This window comes from Heteronotia binoei, chromosome 12 (genome assembly GCF_032191835.1).
Source record: "Heteronotia binoei isolate CCM8104 ecotype False Entrance Well chromosome 12, APGP_CSIRO_Hbin_v1, whole genome shotgun sequence".
Lineage (NCBI taxonomy): Eukaryota > Metazoa > Chordata > Lepidosauria > Squamata > Gekkonidae > Heteronotia > Heteronotia binoei.
In genome coordinates, this window is record NC_083234.1 from 31,013,240 (window position 1) to 31,037,904 (window position 24,665).

Genomic DNA, 24,665 nt, shown 5'->3' on the forward strand with positions numbered 1-24,665 from the left:
ACAGGCAAATAATGAACCATAGGATTATGGTTAGCACCTCCCACTTCAGTGACCTAGAAGCCAAAGGCATCATACTATGTAATCAATTCTCTCCCCCACCCTTCAAGCTTATATCTCTCAATGAATCAGCAAACAGCACTTTTACCCTATGATCAAAACAGATAATCTGCTCCAAGCAAGAATACTATGTCATTATTGGAGGTACCTGTTTCTAAAGAGATGTATACAAGGCCCACAGTGAACAGGTTATAGCAGTTTTTAACAAGGTGTAAGCAAATCTGCTATAGTGATTTACAGACTGAGCTATGAACCAGGAAATCCCTCATTTAAAGCTAGTTTCTGCTTCCCCCACCTGTATCTGCACCTTGGCGATATTAATACTACCATACAGGCTGTAAAGATAGCATAATGTATGTGAAATGCTCTGTACTCTTGAAGAATGGAAAGTACAGAACAAACCTTGATAAAACACTCTAGTTCTACAGCTCCTATAGGAAAACAAAAAAGTCTTCGGACACAGGGAAGTGCACCTTGTGAACTCACATCATGTGCTACTGTGCTAATATCAATCCTGGTCACATGCTACTGCAACTATTTCTAGCATTTCCTATTTATGTCAACTGGAAGCCGCACGATGAGACTGAGGAACAGGCCTAAAATAAAAATGCCTCAGAACAGGCCTGGACACAAAGCCCTGTTGCCCCGACGTATTTTGTAACAGGCAGTTTGCAATATGGCAGGCAGCAGGGTATGTATCTGCTGCAGAAAGGAAGAAGTCAGCCATTGCAGGGAGCACACCCAAGGTCTTGAAATTACATCTTTGATCTTGCACGTGGCTAACTTTTAAAACAATTCACAACATCTATCAAAATAATAAACACCACATTAAAAAAAACCCACCTTATTTCTTTGTCAGGTAAAGTCCCAAAAGCCCAAGACCCAAAAGCCTTAGCTCTATTTTGACCAATACAGTTCCCTGCTGCACAGAGCTAATGTGGTAATACCTGATAAGCAGCACTGATAAGCATACGAGGGCAAAGATTTCTCCCCACTCCTGCCAATAAGCCTCTCCCCCCATCTCCTAGTATTTTATCCTCACTCATTTAGAAGTCAAGCCACGATTAGCTTTATAAAACACAGTTAACACAGCACTCATTGTGTGAACAGAAGACAGTCTTTTCTGGTTTGTTAAACTGGTGATAGCAGTGCTATACAAAAGACGCCTGAAGCAAGCAAGGAGTGTTAATGGGAGCACCCTGTGGCCACAGACCATGCTCAGCTGTTACGAAGTTTCATGGATATGAGCTAGGTTGTTTATGTATGTTTGCTCTCACTGCTGATTTAAAATACACTTGGAGGCCACATGACAGGTAATCGATAATTCTCAGGAGAGAACTGGTATGATCTGTGCCCTTTTTTGGATAAAATAAATCCAATGATTTCATGATAGTATACATGCCAGGATACAGAAGGGCATTTTCAACCAATTGCACAAAAATTAAGATAACTGAAAATTTACTTCGTCATCAATGGAGAGTTCTCTACACAGCTGCCAAATTTTCAAAAGCTATGGGAAAGGCTGACTCACTTGGTAGAACATTCACAAAGAGCCACCACCCGCCCAACCCCAACCAACAAACAAACCTGTGTCTAGAGTGCACACAAAGGCAGGAGCTTCCATAGTTCCAATTAATGGCATTTAATACAGCTAATGTACAGTTCTCAACCACTGCATGTTAGCAAACTGAAAAACTGCAAAAAATCGTTAACAGTAGTAGATATAATAAAGCAAATCAAAGCCAAAAACCAATGACCCAAGTTCTGTTCCATTCAAATGCAATCCAGCAGGCTGCCATTTTCCCCCTTACACAAATATACACAGTTGCCCTAGGAGCTCCCAAATCAGACTGGGTTCCTAGGGATCTGAGACAATTTCATTCTCAGTGTCACACAAATAGTAGCCTCATCCCATCACAGTAGTATAGCTATCCTGTTCCCATGTAATGGACTGCGATGGCAAGAAGAAATCCTGTTGCAAAAAGACTGTTCCCTGTCCTCACTCTCCTATAATAATAATAAATACATTTTGATATAGTGAGGAGTATTTTTGTTGACTCAAACTGACAGATATTCAAAGGAACAAAAACCCTATAGAGTTAAGCGCACCAACTGCAGCTTCGAACAGTTTTATTACTGCGTTTACCACTTTACTCTTATCCCATCTACTGCTTTTCTTCTGCCATTCCTCTTCCCATCTGTTTCCCCCTACTTGCCCATCACACATGACTAGAAAACTCAGTGGGGAAAGGGGCAGGGCTGTAACATAAAAGCAATAGATAAGAAGGGTGAAGCCCCCTCGACCACTGTTTCTCACTTGTCAATGCCACACTTTTTTGGGACGCTGAAAGCCAAACATGGGATTGGGAATCCTTTGCCAGCTGCTAAATGTTGAGGTCCACCTTCACTGTGCTATACTTGCAGCAGCAGTAAAAGCCAGAGAATAACTAAACCTAGTTATTACCAGTTGAAATCTCACAACTGAGCGATACAAGGAAATTATTCAGCAATTTTCTTTACAGGTCACTTCCAGTACTGAATGTAATGAAAGCAAACTTCTTATGGGCATTGCATTGAAATTTTCAAATAGATTCATTCCTGTGGCTGGATTCTGGAGACCTCTTCATGCGTACACAGGGCATTTGTGCTAGCAAAATAGAATTTCTAATTGTTCTTCTCTAAGCAGCCCCTGAACCATTCTATGCTTTTGAAATACCCCTGTGTTTCTTTTTCTTTTTTTTAAGTAGCAACTCTAAACAAAATCCAGTTTTCTATAAGGGGCTACTGTTCAAGAACAGACAAATCTAAATAAAACCCCTCTTTGGATCATGGAAATACTTTCACAGTTCCTTGGATGCTGGCCCATCCTTCTAACAAGCTTGGCTAAATCTTTCCTGATATACCACCCACATCTCCTTTAGTGAAGGCTTTACCCTTGGCAACCATTAGTGTTTAGCACATCAGTAGCCTATTTAGAAAATAACTCAAAGGAAAAAAATGTAGTTCTACAGAAGTCTAATTCCCTTAGTATATGACTTAGTACACCATTCCCACAAAATGCTTCTCTATAAAAGTTACATATAATACTCCTGAAGGATTATCCTGGGGTTTTAAAATCACTGAAATAAAGGCCTAATTACAAACACTGAGGCTGAAGATCAGCAGATAAGGACTCCAAATCTCATTTCCCTCCTCTGCCATAAACTTTCCTTCAAGGACAAACATAAAGCAATTGGTACTAATAAAGCCTGCAGAAGGAGAGGAAAAGCCTGATAGGAACGGCAGCGGCTGAAAACAGACATTTCTAATGAAAAATGTAGTAATTGCTTTGCCAGAGATGGCTCCTGCATGACCCTGGCATAAATCTAGAATACACAGATAAGATTAATTTTATAAACGGCTATAAAAAGCTGTGTGCCTCTCTCTCTCAATAATAATAATAATAATAATAATAATAATAATAATAATAAGTTTTTATTTTTACCCCGCCCTCTCCGCTGAGGCAGGCTCAGGGCGGCTTACAAAGCATGATATAATATCATGGTATAACAATAAATAGATAATAAAATCAATCCACAACAGCATAAATACAATATATAAATTAATATTAAAATTAAGCTAAAACAATACAATGGTGCTACAATTTCTGTTTGTTCAAGATAGCATGATATTATCAAAGAGTTCAGGTTTTCACGGCTGGTAACATCATTAGGGTTTGTAGAATCTTTCGGGATCAAGTGCTGTGTTCTACTGGAGAAAGTTTTCCTTCCAGACGTTTCATTCTCAGCTGCGGAGAACATCCTCAGTGGCGTTGCAGCCGGAGCAGGCGCTCAAACCTTCTTGGCTGCTGTGCATTGAGTGGGGCCAGTGCTGCTGGAGAGCTGCTATTTGTAGGCTGGAGGGGGGGGGGTGATGAAAGGGCAATTGGTTTGTGGATGTGCCCATTGTTTGGTGGGGCTTCCTGGAAGGGTAGTGATAAGGAAACTGGCTGTTGAATGTGACCATTGTTCTGTGTTAATTGCTGGGAAGGTTGGAAGGTTGCTGGGAAGGTTGGAAGGTTGCTGGGAAGGTTGGTTCCAAGCAATTAACACAGAACAATGGTCACATTCAACAGCCAGTTTCCTTATCACTACCCTTCCAGGAAGCCCCACCAAACAATGGGCACATCCACAAACCAATTGCCCTTTCATCACACCCCCTCCAGCCTACAAATAGCAGCTCTCCAGCAGCCCTGGCCCCACTCAATGCACAGCAGCCAAGAAGGTCTGAGCGCCTGCTCTGGCTGCAACGCCACTGAGGATGTTCTCCGCAGCTGAGAACGAAACGTCTGGAAGGAAAACTTTCTCCAGTAGAACACAGCACTTGATCCCGAAAGATTCTACAAACCCTAGCATGATATTAGTTCTGGTTCCATCTTAAAAGGCTAATCGGAAGAGGGCAGTTTTGCAGGCCCTACGGAATTGATTAAGATCCCGTAGGGCCCGCACCTCTTCCGGCAGCTGATTCCACCACTGGGACGCTTTTATGGAGAAGGCCTGCTCCCTGGTTGTTTTAAGTTTGGCCTCCTTAGGCCCAGGGATTTCCAAAAGATTTTGTCAGCTGGAATGCAGTGCTCTCTGGGGAACATATGGAGAGAGGCGGTCCCTAAGGTAGGCAGGTCCTCAGCCATATAAGGCTTTAAAGGTGATAACCAGCACCTTGTAACAAACCCAGTATACAATTGGCAGCCAGTGCAGTTCCTGCAGCCTAGGCCGCACATGTTCCCACCGAGGTAGTCCCACTAGCAGCCTGGCTGCTGCGTTCTGCACTAGCTGCAGTTTCCGAGTTCGGTACAGGGGCAGCCCCATGTAGAGGGCATTACAGTAGTCCAATCTCGAGGTGACCGTCGCATGGATTACTGTTGCCAGGTCGCCTCGTTCCAAGAAGGGGGCCAACTGCCTCGCCCGTCTAAGATGAAGAAAGGCAGATTTGGCAGTGGCAGCTATCTGTGCCTCCATTGTCAAGGAAGACTCCAGTAGCACTCCCAAGCTCCTGACTTCGTGCACTGGTACCAGTGGCGCCCCGTCGAAAGCTGGAAGGGGGATCCCTCCTTCTGGACCGCTGCGACCTAGGCAAAGGACCTCTGTCTTCAGTGGATTCAATTTCAGCCCGCTCAGCTTGATCCAATCAGCCACGGCTTGCAATGCCTGGTCCAGATCTAAAGGGACGTCGGCAGCCCAGCCGCCCATCAATAGTTAGAGCTGGGTGTCATCAGCATACTGGTGACAACCCAGCCCATATTCCTGGGCGATCTGGGCAAGGGGACGCATATAATTTACAGAGAAGGCAAAGCAGTAATAGTGGATGCTACCCAGTGGCATCTCCATTCAGTAGATGGGGCAGTCCACTTTCCTAGTACTGCTCATAAATAGTTGTTATAAGACTAGCAATTGTGTGATAATCAATTGCTTGATTTGAGCATGGCTGGAAACCAAATGAAAAAACTTTGGCTTCCAGCAACTGAACCTACACCACACGGTTCTCTCATTGACTATAGTGGCATTAAATGTACTCAGGTTCTTCACTTCTAGGAATATCTGATTTCATGGGAACACACTGGCTTGGTTCCAACCAGCTTTTCTGCTGAGTTTCATCCAATTCTCTTCCAGAATACAGCCTTCATCTCACATGGCTTTTGTGCCTACAGGTTTCATGATTCTCAGCACAGTCTTTCTGATTGGTGAAAGAGGATATCTTCTTCCTTTTTCTCTAGCAGAAAAGCTCGTTGGATGTCCATGTCCAACGTACTGACACTGTGGCCAAACAAGGCAAACCTCTCCTTCACAACTATAACCTGCAATACCATCAGTTTCCATAAGAAATACCTTTTAATTGCATGAGTGAGTGCTCAACATTTACTAAACTACAAGATTTAGCTAAGTAGTAAGCATCCAGTATCAAATTCTTATAATTAAGCACATCAGTTTATATCTGAAAGCATATCCCACTAATTGCAATATCCTTTGATTGCAAAACAAACCACTACTGGCCCAGTTCACATAAACTTTTGTTGGGATAATTTTTTAAGGACACATAAGATTTCTATTTATTTTCACTGCAACAGACTAACATGACTTCTGGGAAGAGACAGCTGGCAAACATTTGGAAACAAATGTTTCCCAGTGCGTTTCAAGTGGACTAAGCACATGTGCACAACGAACTTTAGCTATAAACAAAAATATGCCATCACTGAAGTACAGGAGACAAAATTATCAGCTATTATTCTACTATCACCTTCTACCTCAATATATACTGGGATCTGCCCTCCCACAAAGTTCTGCTCAAATACACTAATGCTCAAGGACTTTTTAAAAAATATATCTGGTGTCATATAAACTTAAAGTTCTACACTGACTGAAAAAGTATCAAGAAATAATCAGATCTGTATATTTAAAGAAAACAGTATCTCACCTTTTCTGCACTCAAACGAGGGTTTACAACAGAAATCATCGAGCGTAACACAATCTTGCAAGTCATACAGCGGTAATAACCATTCAAGGTATATGAATAAAACAATGACATAATCATCTACCACCCTATATGCCAAATACTTGCCAGAATAAATAAAAACATCTTCCTCCCACTCTTTGCAGAATGACGAGAGGGATGCACTCTCTCAGGAAGGTTGTTTCAAAGAGAAGGGTCTCTATGAACAAAATGTTATTTGCTGCCATTGATCTTACCTGGTAGATTGTTGGAATTGTTAAAACCACTTGCTGCCCTAATCTCCATTAGTGCAGGGCACATGAGGAGAATGCTTCATATATGTGGGTTCCGGGCTGTGACTGCTTAAAACCAGTACTGCTGAATTGAACCCATAAGAAAATGTGCAGTCAATGAGGGTGGCACCATACAGGCTCTAAGTGGGCATGACATTCAACAACAGGTAACAGACAATGCCATGCTGGCATTAAGGAAAACATCCTGAAATAAGAGCTGTAGACTTCCTCTTGAGGTTGCAATGAAGAAATGAAATCCAAAATTACCTGGAAAATATCTCTGCATTTAAGAGGCATTCGCAAGGGGGGGGGGGGGAGGGGGGAATCCCTATTACTGTGCTCTTCTTTCAAATGTGGTGATTAAAAGAGCCAGTTTGGAGCAGTGGTTAAGAGCGCGGACTCTTATCTGGGAGAACCAGGTTTGATTCCCTACTCCTTCACATGCACCTGCTGATGTGACCTTGAGTCAGTCATGAGTTCTCAGAGAGCTATTCTGCTCAAGGGCAGTTCTGGGAAAGCTCTCTTAGCTCCACGTACCTCACAGAGTATCTGTTGTGGGGAGGGGAAGGGAAAGGAGACTGTGACCAGCTAAGACTCCTTTGGGTAGTAAAGGGCAGTGTATAAATCCAATCTCTTCTTCTTTCTTGTATATTTATTTAGAAAATGTAAATGCTGCTGTGACAGGCCTTTTCTATAAATTGAGGGAACCCACACAGTGTCCAATAATTTTGGGGGAACTAGGTTTGTTTTAAACTCTAAACCTTCCCCTCAGTTACCAGGTGTTTTAAAGGCAGCAAGTGTATAGGCTTTGGGTTCACTGCCATGAGGTGACCAAACAGAATACAGAGATCACTGAGGCAGGAATTGTATATTAACAGGGAAGACCTGTTTATTTACAAGTTGGCTTCAAAGAACAGATCATAGAATCATAGAGTTGGAAGGGACCTACAGGGTCATCTAGTCCAACCCCCTGCACAATGCAGGAAACTCACAAATATCTTCCCCTAAATCCATAGGATTTTCATTGCTGTCAGTGGCCATCTAGTTTCTGTTTAAAAACCTCCAAGGAAGGAGAGCCCACCACCTCCTGAGGAAGCCTGTTCCACTAAGGAAGCACTCTAGCGGTCAGGAAGTTCTTCCTAACACTGAGCCGGAAACTCTTTTGATCAACAGCACAGGCCTTCAGGTAGACAAAGGAGAAACCTAGCTGAGACACACTGCTTTAAACTAGTTATGGCTTCAGAGAGCAGTCTGAATTTTCTTCAATGCTTTCAGGCATAAACAGGCTTTTACTGACTAGTCACTCAGTTGGATCCTCACACGCACACAGGAGTCCACCCACGCCAGCTTGCCCTTTCCCAAGGGTCAGACTAAATGGTACAAGGTCTGCTCAATACCAGAGACAGGCCTAACAATCAGGTACTCTACTCTCTCTCAGAGGTAGAACTAAACCACTCTGTCACACTACCAGGCAGAACTACCCTTCACTCTGCTCTTTTTCTGAGCCAGACCTGAGTTCTAATTGCTCTCTCCCTGCGGCAGAACTCAACTCCCTCTACCCTCCCCTTGAAGCAGACCTGAACTGAACTCCTGCTATGCTTCCCTCCAACATTCCATCCCCTTCTGAAAGGTGATTGGATGCTGGAGCAGCTCTCTCATAGGCTCAACTGAGTGGCTGTTTTCCCCTTCAGGGGCAGGCAGCCTCCTATCCCTCATAACCACCTCTTCCAAGACCTGTGGCTGACAAACTAAAATGATAAATAAATCCAAACAAGCATAAAACAAACATTGATTTATCTACACTGATACATTACATTTGTGTGAATGTACATTAAACAATCTTAAAGCTAAAATCAGACCAGCTAAAAAATGAAATCTCTTAGCAAGGCTTAAAAGGAATAATTTAGGCCTGGTGCCTAAAGGAAAGTAAGGTGGGAGCCAGGTGAGTTTCATACAGGAGAGCATTCCAAAGGTGAGGCATCACCACCAAAAAAGCCCTTCTCCTGGTTGCCACCTGCCTCACCTCTGCAGGCAGGGGACAGAGAGAGATATGGAGGGATGTAAGAAAAGCAAGGTAGATGCAAGTCAAAAGGGGAAATTTCCACTGTGGTGATCAAGAAATCTTTTCCTGACCTTTTCAGTGGACAATTCCCCTTGCCTGACTAGTCTTGTCTTTTGATATCCTCTTTGGATTGACTTCCCCATTAAAAAACCAGGCAGTTGATTTTAACTTTCAGAAAACCAGGCCCAAATGATTCTGACAGTGTGGTAGTAAAGTCAAAGGAAAAACAGCAGAGCAGCTAGGTTACAGTGATGATCAATACGGAAGTTTGAATCAGAGATGGGTGACTTGCTGACTCCAAACACCAATTTTTACACCTTCCTCTCATTCCATGTTAGAGGCAGCTTGGTCTGACCAGCACAGATCCTCGAGCATTTTTCCTCAAGGAGCAGTAGCAGTTATGCCAATTTTTTGACCTACCTGCGCCCAAATCAGCACTAAATGACAGGCTTGCACAGTCATAACATTATTCATTTAAAGATCTTCCTCATATTCCCTCTTTCTTTTCCTGAGGCTTTCACTCCATTTATCTTGGCTGGACATAAACCTGCTTTAAAATGTATGGAGATTCTCAGAAAGCAAACCTTTGCTCTAAATATAAGATTCCTTACTATATGGTATATCTACAAACCTAACTGGATCCCTTAGCTGCACATGTTAAGTGCTGATAGCCTTGGGCAACCTTTTAGTCACTGGACCTGCTAACATCTTCTTAGGGTATGTTAGAGGTTCCATGTTTATTTTTTTTTCAGCAGGTGGTTGGAGATTTCATTTGGCACTCTGTTCCAGTAGTATTTGATAAACACCACTGCAATGGAATTAAATCATTTTGTGTTGGCATCTCACACAACTCCAAGCATTTAATACTATTGGAAAAATCACACTATCAAACCCTGATACCTTAGCATATTTTTTGTGTACATGTTCCATCTCTTCCTATCACTGTTGCACAAAAATACATATTCAACAGTTCTTCATTAACGATTTTGCATGCTGCACAGTATGAAGATGAAACAATCAAGGAAACTAATACTAAATTGCAAACAACCTGTTTAAACTTGTTCTTAGTGACTGGCATTTAGTCCTTAACGAGCTATGAGACTGAGTGACACCCCAGTTTAATTTAAAGGCAATGCCAAACAAAATCTTCAGCTCTCTTTGTAGTCTGTAGGCTTAGATTATAGCTGAATATATCTATGTTGATAATCAGGCAGTTTAGTATTCTATTTTATGAGCCCGCTTCATAAACACTTACAGGCATATTTGCCTACAGACCTGTTGTATAACGGAATAGCTCAAGTGGTCACTTATAAGACAGTACAATTGCAGTCTATCATAGTTTATTGTATGTATCATTATGTTTTTACTGCATTGTCTTATACCTTTGTAATCCACTTTCTACACTAGATGTCACACCTTAAGACAGTGTTCTGATTGCATTGTTTTCCAATTCTGTCTTCTGTCATTCTAGCTCTGCTGTATATTTTATTGGATTGCTCATGCTGATTTTTAAAAAATATTTTGTAATCCACGTTGAGTCTAGGTGAGAAAGGCTATGTAAGAATTGTATTTACTTCCTTTTACACCTCTGCCCTTCTCCCCAGTGGGGGCCCAAAGTGACTTGCATCATTCCCCTCTTCTCCATTTTATCCTCTTGATAACCCTGTAAAGTAGATTAGGTTGAGACTGTGTGACTGGACCACGGTCACCAGGCAAGCTTCCCTGGCAGAACAAAGAACCAAACTGGGATCTTCCAAATCCTAGTCTGACACACCAACTGCAATGCCACACTGGCTGAAGTAAAGAGAGTAAGGTTTTTTTCCAAGCAATCACAGTCGGAAATATTTATAGATTTATAGCTGCTATAGGTATACACAGCAAGGTGTGCTGGTAATAACAGGCTGCAGCTGCCTCTGCATTTAGTTGCAAAGCTGATCTATAGTGCAATCCGACACAGAATTACACTCGTCTAAGAACACAGAAGTCAATAGGTTTAGTAGGGTGTAACAGTGGTTAGGTGGGCTACTTAGCTTCAGCACTCCATTAAAACAACAAGGAAGATCAACCTTAAGCTCAGGAAATGAAACGTATCTTTGGGAAAGACCCTTGGATACAAGGAGTAGCAAGTCACAGCATAATTAGGTTAAACAGTTGACTCCTGAGCTTTCTGAACTTTGAGCTTTTGAGAGTTCACAACTCAGGAGAACTGCACCAGCACAAAGCACTTCTAAACTTCTCTGAGGGGAAATAACTCCAGTATGTTGAGATAAGACAAAAGTGAAAGCCAGGTGACCATGTGAAGGTCGGTGTACACTGGCACATGAACCCGATCAGCTGGGTGGGGGCAGAACTAGCTATGACAGGACAGTTACCAAGACAACACCATCCTTTTATCAGGTTGAAGGAAGGTTTGGAAGAAAGCCAGGTCGGAGGTAGCTCAAGGACAAGGACTAGAACAACTTTAATGCCACATGGAAGCATGGCAGTCAAGTAGTTCAGTGAGCTTGAAAATAGCTTGGGAAAACAGAACAAAATGCAACTGCAAGCTGCTTTATATTTGGAGTTAAAATGCATAGCGCATAAATTCCAGCTTGTACCTTGACTAATAACGCCTGAAAACTGTGTGGCTGAGCTCTTCTTAATCTGCTCCATATCACTCACTTGCCTTGGGGTGGCAGAATCCCAGTAAACAAAGGAATTCACAGTACATAGAAACTCCTACAGAAAGCACACGTGCTGCATTGGATTCTGAAATAATTGCACATACATCTTAAATATCTGTGTTCATGAAAGCTTCACAGGTTTGTGGGAGACACCAGTAAAAATGTCATGCTTTCCCACAGTAGTCATACTGCCCAGTTCTGCATTTAATTTCATAAATATTTCAAAACAAACTTTCATGGCTTTCAAAGGCTGTAATAAAGCTTTGTACTTTGAACCATGTATTCATATGAATCTATGTGGAATCTCACCTGGAGAATTTTACTATCTGAGAATCTCAGTGTGTCAAGGTTAATGTAGCTAAAAGGAATATGGGAAAGACCTCTAAATAGTCAGGAATTACAGTATCTGTGTTCCAGAGCTGATCGCAGCTCTTAATTCGTAGCTGCCACATGAACAGATCTTACTTTATTTTCTGCCAAAGCAGCCTTAGCACCAAAACAAACCAAAAAATCCAGCTGCTGCATTACTTTCCCTAAACCGTTTAGTTTACTCTTTCAAAAGTCTACGCAATAGATTCTGGGCTCAGATCAGCAGATTTGCCCACAATTTCCACAAGTGTCAGCTTGGTTTACTTTATGTTTGCCATTTTCCAAATATAAGGCTTGGCCCTGTTTGCTAAAAAAATTGACTTTGTAAGGCTGAAATAAGCTTACCTAGTGTTTTTGCTCTATTCACAAGAGAAAAGTTGATGATTATACAAAATCTGCACATTCACCTCTACAGAAAACATATGTAGATACTAGCTTTGCATACTGACTACCTATACAAGATAGATCCCACTGAAACATCCTGCAAACTGAGCAGTGAAATCAGATTGGGGCAACTGCAAACTTCTGCAGAACTACTGTAACTTGTTTGCATTTAGCATTCTATTTTTCTAAACAGGTTGGTTTTGAAAAGTTCTTTTACTGTTGGATTGTGTAGCAAAAGCTTTGGAAAGCTCCTAGATTTAGCACTGCTTTTAACTCCGCAAACAACTTCCATATAGTGTGGAGTGCCTTCTTCCAGGTTCAGCCGGTTTGCTAGCTGCAGCTCCTCCTGGAAAGCAGTGGTCTTACCTCAGTCACCCATGTTCTAGTAACATCTAGATTTCGAACATTTATTGGACATGGTCTTTGGAAAATTCAGAATACATTATTTAGCTTATTAACCCGACCTTAATAAGCACATGACACAAAATACTATGAAGTTTTCACTGGCTTCCAGCTTGTTTCTCAGAAAAATTCAAAGTCCTGGTTTTGATGTCTGAAGCAAGGCTAGAAGGTCTGGATTGGGGATAGCTAAAGAACTGCCACCTCCTCCTTCCCAAGCCTGCCTACATGCTAAGATTATCCTTCAAGACTTTTATTTGTACACCCCGTCTCCTGAGATAAGATAGATGGCAACCATGAGATGTCTGTTGGGTCACATTTACCAAAGTCATTAAGGGAGACCTGCATGGCCCCTTCTCTGTTTGAGAATTACACAAAGTCTTTATCACAAAAGGAGGAGTTTCCTTTGCAATCAAAAATCTGCTGTCACTTGTTGTTTTTCGGCCATTTCCCATTCTGCAGCAATCCGGCTGTTGTTGGCTTCTTGCTGTTTTTAAACTATTCAGGACTTTCAATTTATGGAGATGACAATGAGGACTTTCAGTTATTGCTTTCACATATCTAACTGTGATAGGAGGTCATGATGTGCAGACTAAGAAATATAGGAGGGCATCCTCCTCAGAGGAAAGCGCTCTGCTATCTTCTAAGATAAAACATTTATCCAGATATGTTGACACTGTACGCATCACAGAACTAAACCAGGATTCTGTTTTGCCAAATATCCATATATCCTAAGTGCATTTATAAGAATGTACTGGCACTTACCACGGCAGAAATGTTCAAGTAGTACCCCTCAGTGATAGCCCATGGTTTAAGAGAAATGCATGTTTATGGTTCTGAGCAATACAGTTCATTGAACTGAAGTCGGACGCCCTGTCTTACCAGGCATGCAAATAACTAATACTTTAGTACACTAAAGCAAGGGTGTGTTATCTTCAGTTCTGCATGACCTACTGTTTCCCCCCCAACTGGGATCTATATACAGTCTTGAGCAAGAACTGACAAAACAAGAATGAACACTAGGCCCTCTCCAGACTCGAACAATCCATGTTGTTATCCTGTCACATAACAACTTGCCCTGCTGATCTAAACCAGGATTCATCATAGTCCAATATTCTTTACAAAAAAATCATAGGACCAGCAGGTGATGGGTAGTCCAACAGAATGTTATCTGCCCTTTGCCAATATGGATGCTGACGCAGAAGGCCAGTATACATCAAGTAGGAGAGAATCTTCTCTTGATAACTGGTTATACATCTTTTAAAATCTTCTTCCTAACTTCCAGAGTCTCTCCAATGCATGGGCAAAAACAGGGGAGGTGTACTTAGCACCAGATTCTGCATCTAATCAAATTCAATACCAGTCAACTTGACCCAGTCCATTCTTTATATTTTCCATTACCATTTTGAAAACTCCCATACAGAGCTAGGCCAAGAACCTAAAAATACTATATTAAGGCTTAGGACTTCAATGGGATTGAATGCACAGTGACTTACAGGTCATAGCAGTTGTTTCAAACTCACTGCAGCATAAACAGTCACATATAACTTTATAATAGCAGAAAACAATGATACTACCATCAAGTACCACTGGGCAATACAAGCCATTACTGATTATTGTAAACTCAGAAATGGCATGTAATCAGATATCACCAAAGTTAAAATATAAACCCATGACCCAAAGCTACCAGACTTTGAACGTCGTTTGCATTTACATAATGATAGAACAGATCTTACAGCCTCTTTCCTATCCAAAATGGCCTACTCCAATTACTGCAAACAAGATCATCATCAGCAGTTCTTCAATGGAGACTGATGAGATGCAGCTCCTCTTTGTTTGTATCCACGTTGAAGCCAGGAAATCATTCCTCTGGGGAAGCAGTTATAAATTTGCCAAATCCATTCCAGGGTCGAGGGTGTTGTCCTCCATGCGTCAGATGTTTTTAGCTTTTGCAAAGCAGGATGGATTCATAACAACTCCAGGATCTTTGTCCAGCTGGTCTCAACTCTCAGAACACCTGTACTTACCTGAAAAATCAGAGCTCATATTTGCACACCAGCATGGAAGAGAGAAAGCTGTACCGTAGAGAGGCTGCTCCTTACCTTATGTACACTTTTGGGATTTTCCAACCAAGCATAGTACATTTCCTCTACATAGTTCGAACTAGTCCCACTCAAAAATGGCTCAGCAGCAACAGGCGCACTGTAGCACCTGATTTGTTGAAACGTCCTTGGTGCTGCTGGCTTGTTTTGAGAAATTGTCTTAACAGTCTGTGAGGCTGTAAGAGGCCTCAATTTAGTAGCACAAGTCCTTAAGTGAAACATTTTTGTTCTGCAGCAACAGACAGGTTCCTGTAGGGAAAGAAAGAAAGAATGATTTAACTATTCAAGAAAAGTTGCAAATCTTCCATATCTGCAAAGGAACACTGTAACTAAATTTCTCCCTTATTTCTACCTCACTTATCTCAGTAGCTGGTCAAACATCAAGTCAAAACCTGATGCTGCAGTAAAAGCATGGCCACAGTCTATTGCACAGCTGAGCATACTGATTCCAGTGAGTTCTTCTGAACTGTATCTAATAAATGATACAGTGAACGCTTCAGTACTTTGACTGCTAGATTGTGAAGGAGACACTGTCGGTGAAACTAATTGAAGTCAATGGCCCAGGACAAAACCCAGAAAATACAAAGCCAAATGATAACATTTAATTTACATTTGAAAAAAACTGTGGCAAATGCTGCCCAGGTATAACTTGAGATGAACTCCACTTGATAAGTCCTAGGTCAGCACATTTTTTTTCCAACAGAGGCCAATCATGTTGCCTCTCTGAATATAAATCAGTACCGTTTGGTCTCATTGGCATCAGTTCTTCTATGTTGCAGGCAGACATGATTCTAGGATCATCTTAGCTGGAGCTGCCAAGAAATGAACTCAAAACTTTTGCACAGGTGGATATATCACTGTAGTATGGTAGAAGCATGTTAACATCTGCATTAGTTTCCACTGAATGTTGTCTTTTCTCACTGCACTAGTCTAATTTTTCCAGCAAAGAAAGGGTGATCTAGTTACTATGTAAATAGCATACAATTCTACAGCATAAGCATGATTATTCCCTGCATGAGCCAGTAGAGTTATTAAAATGTCACACTTGGGAAAATCAACTTCAGTAGTAAGTTTTTCAAATCGTTCTTTAGTTTAAAGTATGCTAAGGTACATGGAGTACAGGATTAACCAGAATTATACTTTAACCAACAACTACTTTAAAACTCAGTCCCTTCTTCCTGACAAAGCCTGGTTTTTCTACAGCCAAATATTCCAATTGTTGTAGAGGTTGAAAGTGTCAAAGTAGGTCAAAATTGGATGCAAATTAGCTACGAAAGCTCTCTACACCCTCCCAAAAGATTTACATTAATAGCTTCTACAGAACAGATATCATGCAAGACTTTAGATCATGTAATACAAGGCAATTAAAAAACTTAACTGAAACCAAGCTATTCTATCAGTGATCTTCCTTGAATAGTACCTTAAGTACCTCTGGCACTGAAGTTATGCTAATACAGGATTTTGGAAAAACAAAACCGCCAATCAAATAATTTATAGAATAAAAATAAAACCACTTCCTATAAGGTTATTGGAGCCTAGATTCTAACCTAGAGCCAGTGTGGTAGTGATTAGAGTGCTGGACTAGGGTCTGGGAAAGTTGGAGCACAAATGAGTAACATAAAATTCCAATGCCATAAATCATAGCTTCCTGACCTATCTTAGATGAAGCCAGTAAGCTCAAAACATTTCACAATATCACTGGAAGATTTACGTAAGTTCAATTGTATAAATCAGTCTTGGAGACACTACCTATTATGTCTTTTCTATTGAGCAAACATTAACAAGTACAGCATTTTCCCTCCCTTAAAGTCAATTCTGGCTGCAAAGTAATTATACAGGGCCTAATTCTGTCTAGCAACTGTAGATCCATCAAATCCCTTTCTTTAAGTCAGACCACAGAAGAACTATTTGTTAAAGCTGCATTCAGATACAAACAAACAAACCTCTGTTTGCAAAGAACACGAACCTGGCTTCTTGCTGTGCTTATATGATGTCCCTCCCCCCAATAGATGTAATACAACTGAAGGCTTTCTGGGTCCAGAAACCCCAGTGTGCCACAATGTTCTAAAGCGAGCACTAGGGCAAAATGGTATTTGCTTCCTCCTTGCAAATCTGGATTCTACAGCACCCACTCAAATTTGTCCAGATTCCTAGGAAAACTGGAGTGTGACTGAATACTTCCCAAACCAGAAAGCCTTTAATTGTGCTTTAACCAGAGATAAGGTCCCAATGAAAGGAATCAGATCAAAGGCATCAGTCTACCTTAGACCCTGCCAATTACAATTGCAGCTCACTTATCCCACCTGGTAATTTGTCTAAGCTTTAAAGTCCACTTCTTACATACATGAAAAGACGTTATTGCATAATGTCTTCCAAAAAGAGCACTATGATAGAAAATATGCATGGTAAGGATTTCTGTCAAAGGATGGAGAAGCGGAATTTTAGGGGGGAACATCTAAGGATTAGAGAAGAGAGGATGCCTCAAATTCTTGAAAGAACTGAAAGATCTACCAGCAGGTATACACATAAAAGGACCACTAGAGACTGCCTCTCCCATGAGATCCTTCTGGGAGGTAAAAGGATCTGAAAAGCTTCTGTCTGAAAACTGGTTAAATGATCTTCATTATGCCACTAACAGTGTAGTCATAATCAGAGCTATACCTTTCAAAGCTCATTGACTTCAGTGGATTCATACAGGTGTAGGTGTTTAGGATTGTACGGTAAGTAGTCTTATTACTACAAATAGCAATAATATTAGGATTTTATAATCACTTTACAATTTTATAATCACTTTATACAATGCTGTGTCAATATCTATCACGGTACCTGTGGAACAATCTCACCTGGTATGCCCCCTGAAGAGTTCTACACTCAGATAACCAAAACTTACTAGAGATCCCTGGCCCAAAAGAAGTCTGGCTGTCCTCAACCAAGGCCGGGCCCTTTTCAGCCCTGATGGATCTACCTAGTAATATCTGTGCCCTGCAGGACCTTGCTCAGTTCTACAGGGTATGCAAAACAAAGATGTTCCATCAGGCCTATGACTGAGGACAGCAATGGCTCCTGACCATTTAGATAAGGCCTCTATTTGTCTTATCAGTCTCCCTACAGGGGATCCACCTTATGGGGGAGTGAAGTTATTTGTATGCCCTTGACTGTGTACTGTATGTTACACTGTATATTGTTTTATTTGCTGAATTATTACTAATTTTATTGACTGTTTTAATTGTTTACTATGATGTATGCTACCCTGAGCATTTCAAAGGAGGGCGGATTATAACATTAATAAATAATAATAATATCAGCAGGTGGAAAGAACTAGTTCTTTGAAAGGGCAATTCAATATCTAAAAGAACTAGAACTTTTGCAAACAAGCAAACTCGAAAGTCAATTTAGTAACCTACAAGCATAACACACTTCATAGGCACACCAGTGGTTACTACAACTCTCAATTTAAGAGTTTCTATCTATGAAGTTTCTGCAATCATATCCCACCACTTGATTTATCTTTCAGACTTATTTAAGAGTGAGCAAAAATCACTACTTGAGGTGTGTCAGAAATATTATAAAGCACACACACATATATTGGCCACTGTGTGACACAGAGTGTTGGACTGGATGGGCCATTGGCGTGATCCAACATGGTTTCTCTTATGTTCTTATGTTCTGTATCTCTCTCTCTCTCTCTCTGTAAGTAAACTGAACTGTGTGTATCAGGGAGAACCCTTAAATTGTGTCCTTAGCCTTAAAGTATGTAATTTGTTTGGTGACTTCATGTACACAGATTTGTTTCACAACTGCTGTCTTGCTCTGTGATGTCTATAATTCTGTAGTACATAAAGCATGTGTCCTATTACCAAAATTTTGAATTTTAGTCCTAGGTTGCATAAAGGTGCCATTTAGTTGCAAGCTAATATTGTCCCACTACCACTATTTTACCAACTAAGTAACAAGCATGTTTGTTCTAAAAATTATGAATTACAAAAAAAGAAGAAAATTTGGTTTAAAACAATGTTTTAACTTGCCTCAATGTAAAGCAATCAATCCTGTCCCAAACTGTTAATTACTACTTATATGGCAATTTCCCGGCTAAGACCATGACATAAGGTTCTTTGGAACAATGCACATTGCCTGCTCTGGCAGCCAGTGGCCATTTTCTTCACCCTGGAGCTCTTTCCCCAATGACATCATAGTTCTGTTCCTCTTGGCTCAGGAACCTGGCAAACAACCCTCTCTCCCATCACCACTGCTGTAGAGGAATGACTTTTCCAAAAAACCTGGGCAACTGGTAAAAAGTGCTGCCTTAGACTCCAAGTTGGGCAAGGGGAATTCAATAATTAACAACAATAACACGGCGCCACGGATTATCAGCTGGTCATTCCTGATGCAGGAAAACAACTGATTTTAAAGGTGCTATTTTGCTCATAAAAATAAAGAGGGTACACTCATCATTAATGTAGTATAATAGTATTAGTACTTAAGACAGAACCACGTAACTGTTGCATTTTTTTTTTAATTTCCAAAGACAGCTAGTCTTGTTTCTTTATCTCAGCCTGCAATCTGGGCACAAATTACTTTAACTAGTATCCAAATAGCATTGCACATCATCATTTTAGGACTGTTGCATCTTTCAGATTCACTCAATTTTTACCGAAACTTTTGTTGTTTCTCCTAATTCATTTAATATCCAGCCTGAGGAGCCATCAGGTAAAGCTCCAAAACTAAGTGTATTACTTTAAGACTTAAATGATCATAATACAAGTATTATGGCATGGCTGCTGTCTGGATTGGTTTTGAATGAACCAGCGCAGTTGCCAACATTCAGTATCTTCTAGTGGACTTCAGCAGCCAATCCCTCAAAGCTATTACCGAGCACCAAATAATGCAGAAGCCCCTCTTGGACCCTGTGAGCTGAGTTGACTTGGTGGTACTTGTAACCTGTACTGCAGCAACATGGTTGCTCCAGGTTTCCTCCTGAACCCTGCACTGCTCCTAAACAAAAATGGCAGAGCTCATGTGGGACCTGATTTCTGTTGCCCTAGGGAGGAAGAGGGTGTCATTTGTTATTTATAGCTGATGACATCCAATGCAATTTTTAAAAAGTAGTCCGACACTTACATAAGGGTGTCCTTGGTTTCACTGAGGAGCTGCTATTATGCAAGGTCAAATAACCAGCAATCTATTGACAAACAACCCAACCCTAAGTTGTCTTCAGGCCACATCACAAAAGATGGAAGCAGCCATTCTTTTACCAGGTCATTTTACAGTAAACAAATATATACATGTATTTCTCAACAGTAACTGAATGAGAAATCGTAATTTTCCTGCTCCTATCCAATTTAGCTACTGTTAGCTAAATCAGGCTGCCCAGGTTAGCTCAACCTCATTTGATCTTGGAGGTTTGGTGGATCTTGGTGGATGGGAGACCACCAAGGAAGTCCCGGGTTGTGACACAGAGTCAGGTAATGGCAAACTACCTCTGAACGTTTCTTTCCTTGAAAACCCTATTGGGTTGCCGTAAGTCAGGAGTGACTTGACAGCACTTTCTACTACCAGCAGCACTGCCTGAAGGCTATTACAGAAAGCATGGAGACAGCCACCTCTTTCCTCTTGTAATCTGAGCTCTGTTTCTCATCCAGCCACTTTTTTGGAAGAGGATGAACAACTGGTCAGCAAAGTCATTAATGGAAGCAACTGATTGGGAATTACTTTAACAGCTACCAAATAAACAGAGATTAATAAAGAATTACAATTGAATTAATAGGTAGTTTGTTAGTACAGAAAGTCCTGCAGAGAAAGTTCCACGACTTATATATTCCAAAAAAACTACCTGAGTATCAATAACACATAGCTGAGAAAGGAGATGGGGAATCCTTTTAAGGAACAATCCTTAAGCCATCCTACATAGGCTACACTTCCCCTTTTTAAGAACAAAGTCAACCATACGCATTCAGTGGATTTTGATTTTTTAAAAACATTCACTTCATAGAGGAGACGAAACCTTTTCAGACTTTATATGCTCAGTAAGCACAATTGTTATGGGCACAGTGGAGTTTTGAGTAGCAATATACAAAAATGAACATCCATAAAATGTCAGGGAGGGACGATGGCTCAGTGATAGAGCATCTGCTTGGGAAGCAGAAGGTCCCAGGTTCAATCCCTGGCATCTCCAAAAAAGGGTCCAGGCAAATAGGTGTGAAAAACCTCAGCTTGAGACCCTGGAGAGCCGCTGCCAGTCTGAGAAGACAATACTGACTTTGATGGACCAAGGGTCTGATTCAGTATAAGGCAGCTTCATATGTTCATATGTTGTTCACACTTCAGCGTCTGCCATAAAAACACACACACATAGCCACAGCAACTGTGACCGGTACATAATGTAAGGCACCACATCTACAGAGAGAACCGGATGCTTCACATATAGCTTCATATATTTATGATTTTACTTCGAGATGTGCCCAATTCAATCTGCAACTAATTGCTCTTCCACATGTCAATAAGTAGCAATTGTTCTTTCCACCGTGTCTTACAATGCAGGTATTCCATATACGAGGAACTTCAACAGCTCTGCATATAAAGAACACAAGTTCATCTCATAAAATGTAAGTCATAGAAACAAGACCTGGGAGCCTATGAAATTTGTAGAGAGACAAACTACAGGGAAACCTCCCATAAAAGAAACAGAAGTAGCTCTGAGCTCCAGTTATGCCCCATAGGTGCTTTGAAGGGGGACAGGAGGGCTAACCACCCCTTTGTTAGTAATCAAATGATGAGGGGGGAGGACTTACCTTGGATGACACATTAAGTATGTTAAAGAATGACCTCAATCACTGATCTGGAGCAAATTTTAGTACATGGTATAACTGCCTTTATCTTCTTCGCCATCGAATCACAGCTGACTTACGGTGACCCTGCAAGGGTTTTTAAGGCAAGAGACATTTCGAGGTGGTTTGCCATTGCCTAGCTCTACATCGCAACCTTGGACTTCCTTGGTGTACTCCCATCCAAATACTAAAGAGGGCCAACTCTTCTTAGCTTCCAAAATCTGATGAAATCCAGGTCAGGGCATAACTGCTTACATCACAAGTTAAACATTCCATGTCCAGATATGTCTGCTCAGGCAGGATGTACACATTAAACTGAGTCATTATAGGCCAGTTGTACACAATCATTATATATAATGGACACTGCCTGCAAGCTACAACTTAGCTCAGTTTTGTATAATCATCATTTCTAATCTTTAGGTACATGTGAAGGCTACCAGGAAACATTCCTGAGAGCTCTGCATTTGTTTATACGCAATAACTGAAGCCACATAAGAGGAAGAAGACAGACATTAAAATAAGTCTTGCTAAATTAACCAAGTGTACTCTAGCAGAGGAATGCGCACACAGAGATGAAGTGAATGTTTCAGCTGAAGGTGGAAAGTATCCTGATGAACAGGCTTGCATGAGAAAGAACTCTGTAGGTCTGAGTGTGCATTAACTATTTTGGAAGCTTGCTGGCAACTTGTACAGTAGCACAGAACAAACGGGCAGCGAGATCTCCAGTCTGCAGGTTTCTCTCTACCGCTACAAAACTGGTGCAAGAGTGCATATATAGGACAAGCAACAATAACCAAGGAGGATCTTCAATTCAGAACACAGTAATTATTTACAATCCTTAGCACACTATACAAGTGATCCCCAACGTGTTACCCATGGCTGAAACAGCACGTGCAAATGTGTTTCTTGGCACTCATGTACTGCCTCTGCTTCTGGGCCTTTCAGGTCCCTTAGTTCTTGGTCTTTTGTTTACACTCTCTCTTTTATCACATTTCCTTATCCTAACAGCCTTCAGCCTCCTGCCTGCCCCCATCACCATTTCTCAAGATGAAGTCAAGATGTTGCTAAAGACACTGTAAGAATGTAGTGGAAGCACTGAGACTGAAGGGGATGGAGGAGGGGAGGTTTTGTACAAAGAAGCCATAGCTGTGCAAAAGGCTCCGTTTTCTTCATTATTTGCTTAAAATTACTTTGCATCAGAACGGCTCCATCACCAGCAGGGGGAAAAAAAAGGGACACAGAAGAACCCTCATTTTGAGAAGTGAAAGCAAATATCAGAAGAAGCACAGAATGGGAAACAAAAGGAAAATAGAACAATCACACCCAGCCATAGGAACTCTTAGCACCAGCCACATGCAGAATACTTTTCTTGCACATCAAGTGAATTCCACCATTCAGTACTCATCTAGATTTATGTACCAGGTTTCTCAAACCTGCAGAGCAATATAAAAGGAACATTTAAAAATGTTAACTTGACCTAAAAACCCGAGAGCCAGATAGAACTACTTGGAAACCCAGCACCTGATTTCTTGATGCCACGAAGACATAGGACAAGAGGAGGAGGACAGGACAGGAACCCCTTGCTGATGGCAACTGGGAAGAGGTGGGAACTGATTCTAGTCACCAAAGCCGGATGCAGCACCCTCTTCTCATGCCCAGCCCTGGCGGACAGCTCTCCCTTAGTAAACTGGCGGCCGAGCTCAGTTCTTAATCGCTGTTGTTGAAAAAGCGGGTGAAAGAAACCCCAGGGCATCACTAAGGCGTGGGAAAGCAGCTCGCGGGGCTGGTGGGTGTTCAGGCTCCGCGCCAGCCTGCATGTGGCCACTGGCCCGCCCTCCTGGCTCTCACCTCCCCCCGTCATCCCGCTCCCAAGGACACTCCAGTCCAGCCCCGGCACTCAGACGCCGGCCCGGCCGGGGGTCCCCGCGCTCCCCCGGCCACGCCGCCTCGGGGTCTCGGCTCAGTCGCGGCGCGGCCCGCCCCGTTCTCCCCTCAGGCCGTCCCTTTACCTGCCAGCGCCCGGACAGTCGTCCCTCTCGCGACGCTGAGCTCCGCTTGACAGCGCCGCCCGCTGGCCACGCCCTCTTCGCTCGCCGCCCTGCGTCATCGGTAGCGTCATCGCGCACACACACCAACCCGCTTCCCGAACGGTCACGTGACCGAGGCGCCCTCGTGTCCTTCAGGCGGGTATAGAGGTAGAAAAAAAGACGTCTCTCGATTTCCGGTATGGCTCGTTACGCGGTAGATGTTAATTTTCTGCCCCCAAGCATTTCCCCTGGGCTCTAATCAAGAGGATAATATGCATTATCCCTTTCCAACCGTTAAAAGCGTAATAACCCTATATTATTAAGTTACTTATTCTTTTAATACCTTAATTATTCTGTATGCTAATTGACTATTCACCCTTTATATTTTGTTGTTCAGTCCCACAGCCGAGTCTGACTCTTTGCGACCCCATGGATAAAGTCATGCCAGGCCCTCCTGTCTTTCACTCCTCCGAAGTCTGCTCAAATTTGTGTTTGTTACATCAGTAACACTGTTCGGCCATCTCATCTTTTGCCATCCCCTTCTTCTTTTGCCTTCTGTCTGGATTGATTTCCCTTAGGACTGATTTGATCTTGCAGTCCAAGGGACTCTCAAGAGTCTTCTCCAGCATGCATGACTGTTATTTCTATTTTCATTCCATTGTATCTGAAGAAGTGTGCTTGCACACAAAAGCTCATAGTTTGAATAAAACTTGTTTGGTCTTAAAGGTGCCACTGGACTCAAACTTTGTTCTAGCAGCATTCTTTGCAGCACTGCTCCTATCTTCTGACTGGGATAAAAAGTCTAAGAGATTTCAATTTCAACCCTACTGTATCTGATGAAGGGAGCTTTGACTCTTGAAAGCTAATATACCCTGAAGTTCTTTTTGGTCTCTTAAGATGATACTGGACTTCAATCTAACTGTATGGCTTGAGAGTCTTTAGAGAGTGATGAGAGAGACTTCCATCCATTATTCTCAAAGCGCTTAACCATCAACTAAATGCTATTGCAGCATATATTTT

General features: G+C 41.8%; 1 protein-coding gene across 4 annotated transcripts in view; it reads right to left on the reverse strand.

The window, feature by feature from the left end:
- OGDH (oxoglutarate dehydrogenase) overlaps window positions 1-23,756 on the reverse strand; it is a 77,258-nt gene extending 53,502 nt beyond the window's left edge. For all 4 annotated transcript variants that reach the window (XM_060250520.1, XM_060250518.1, XM_060250521.1 and 1 more), the window contains exons 1-2: window positions 23,628-23,756; window positions 14,795-15,043 (exon numbers count right to left, since the gene is read on the reverse strand). In XM_060250520.1, the coding sequence (XP_060106503.1) occupies window positions 14,795-15,016 (222 nt within the window). In that variant the 5' untranslated portion in view covers window positions 15,017-15,043; window positions 23,628-23,756. The remainder of the gene's footprint in view (window positions 1-14,794; window positions 15,044-23,627) is intronic.
- Between the last annotated feature and the right edge of the window lie 909 nt (window positions 23,757-24,665).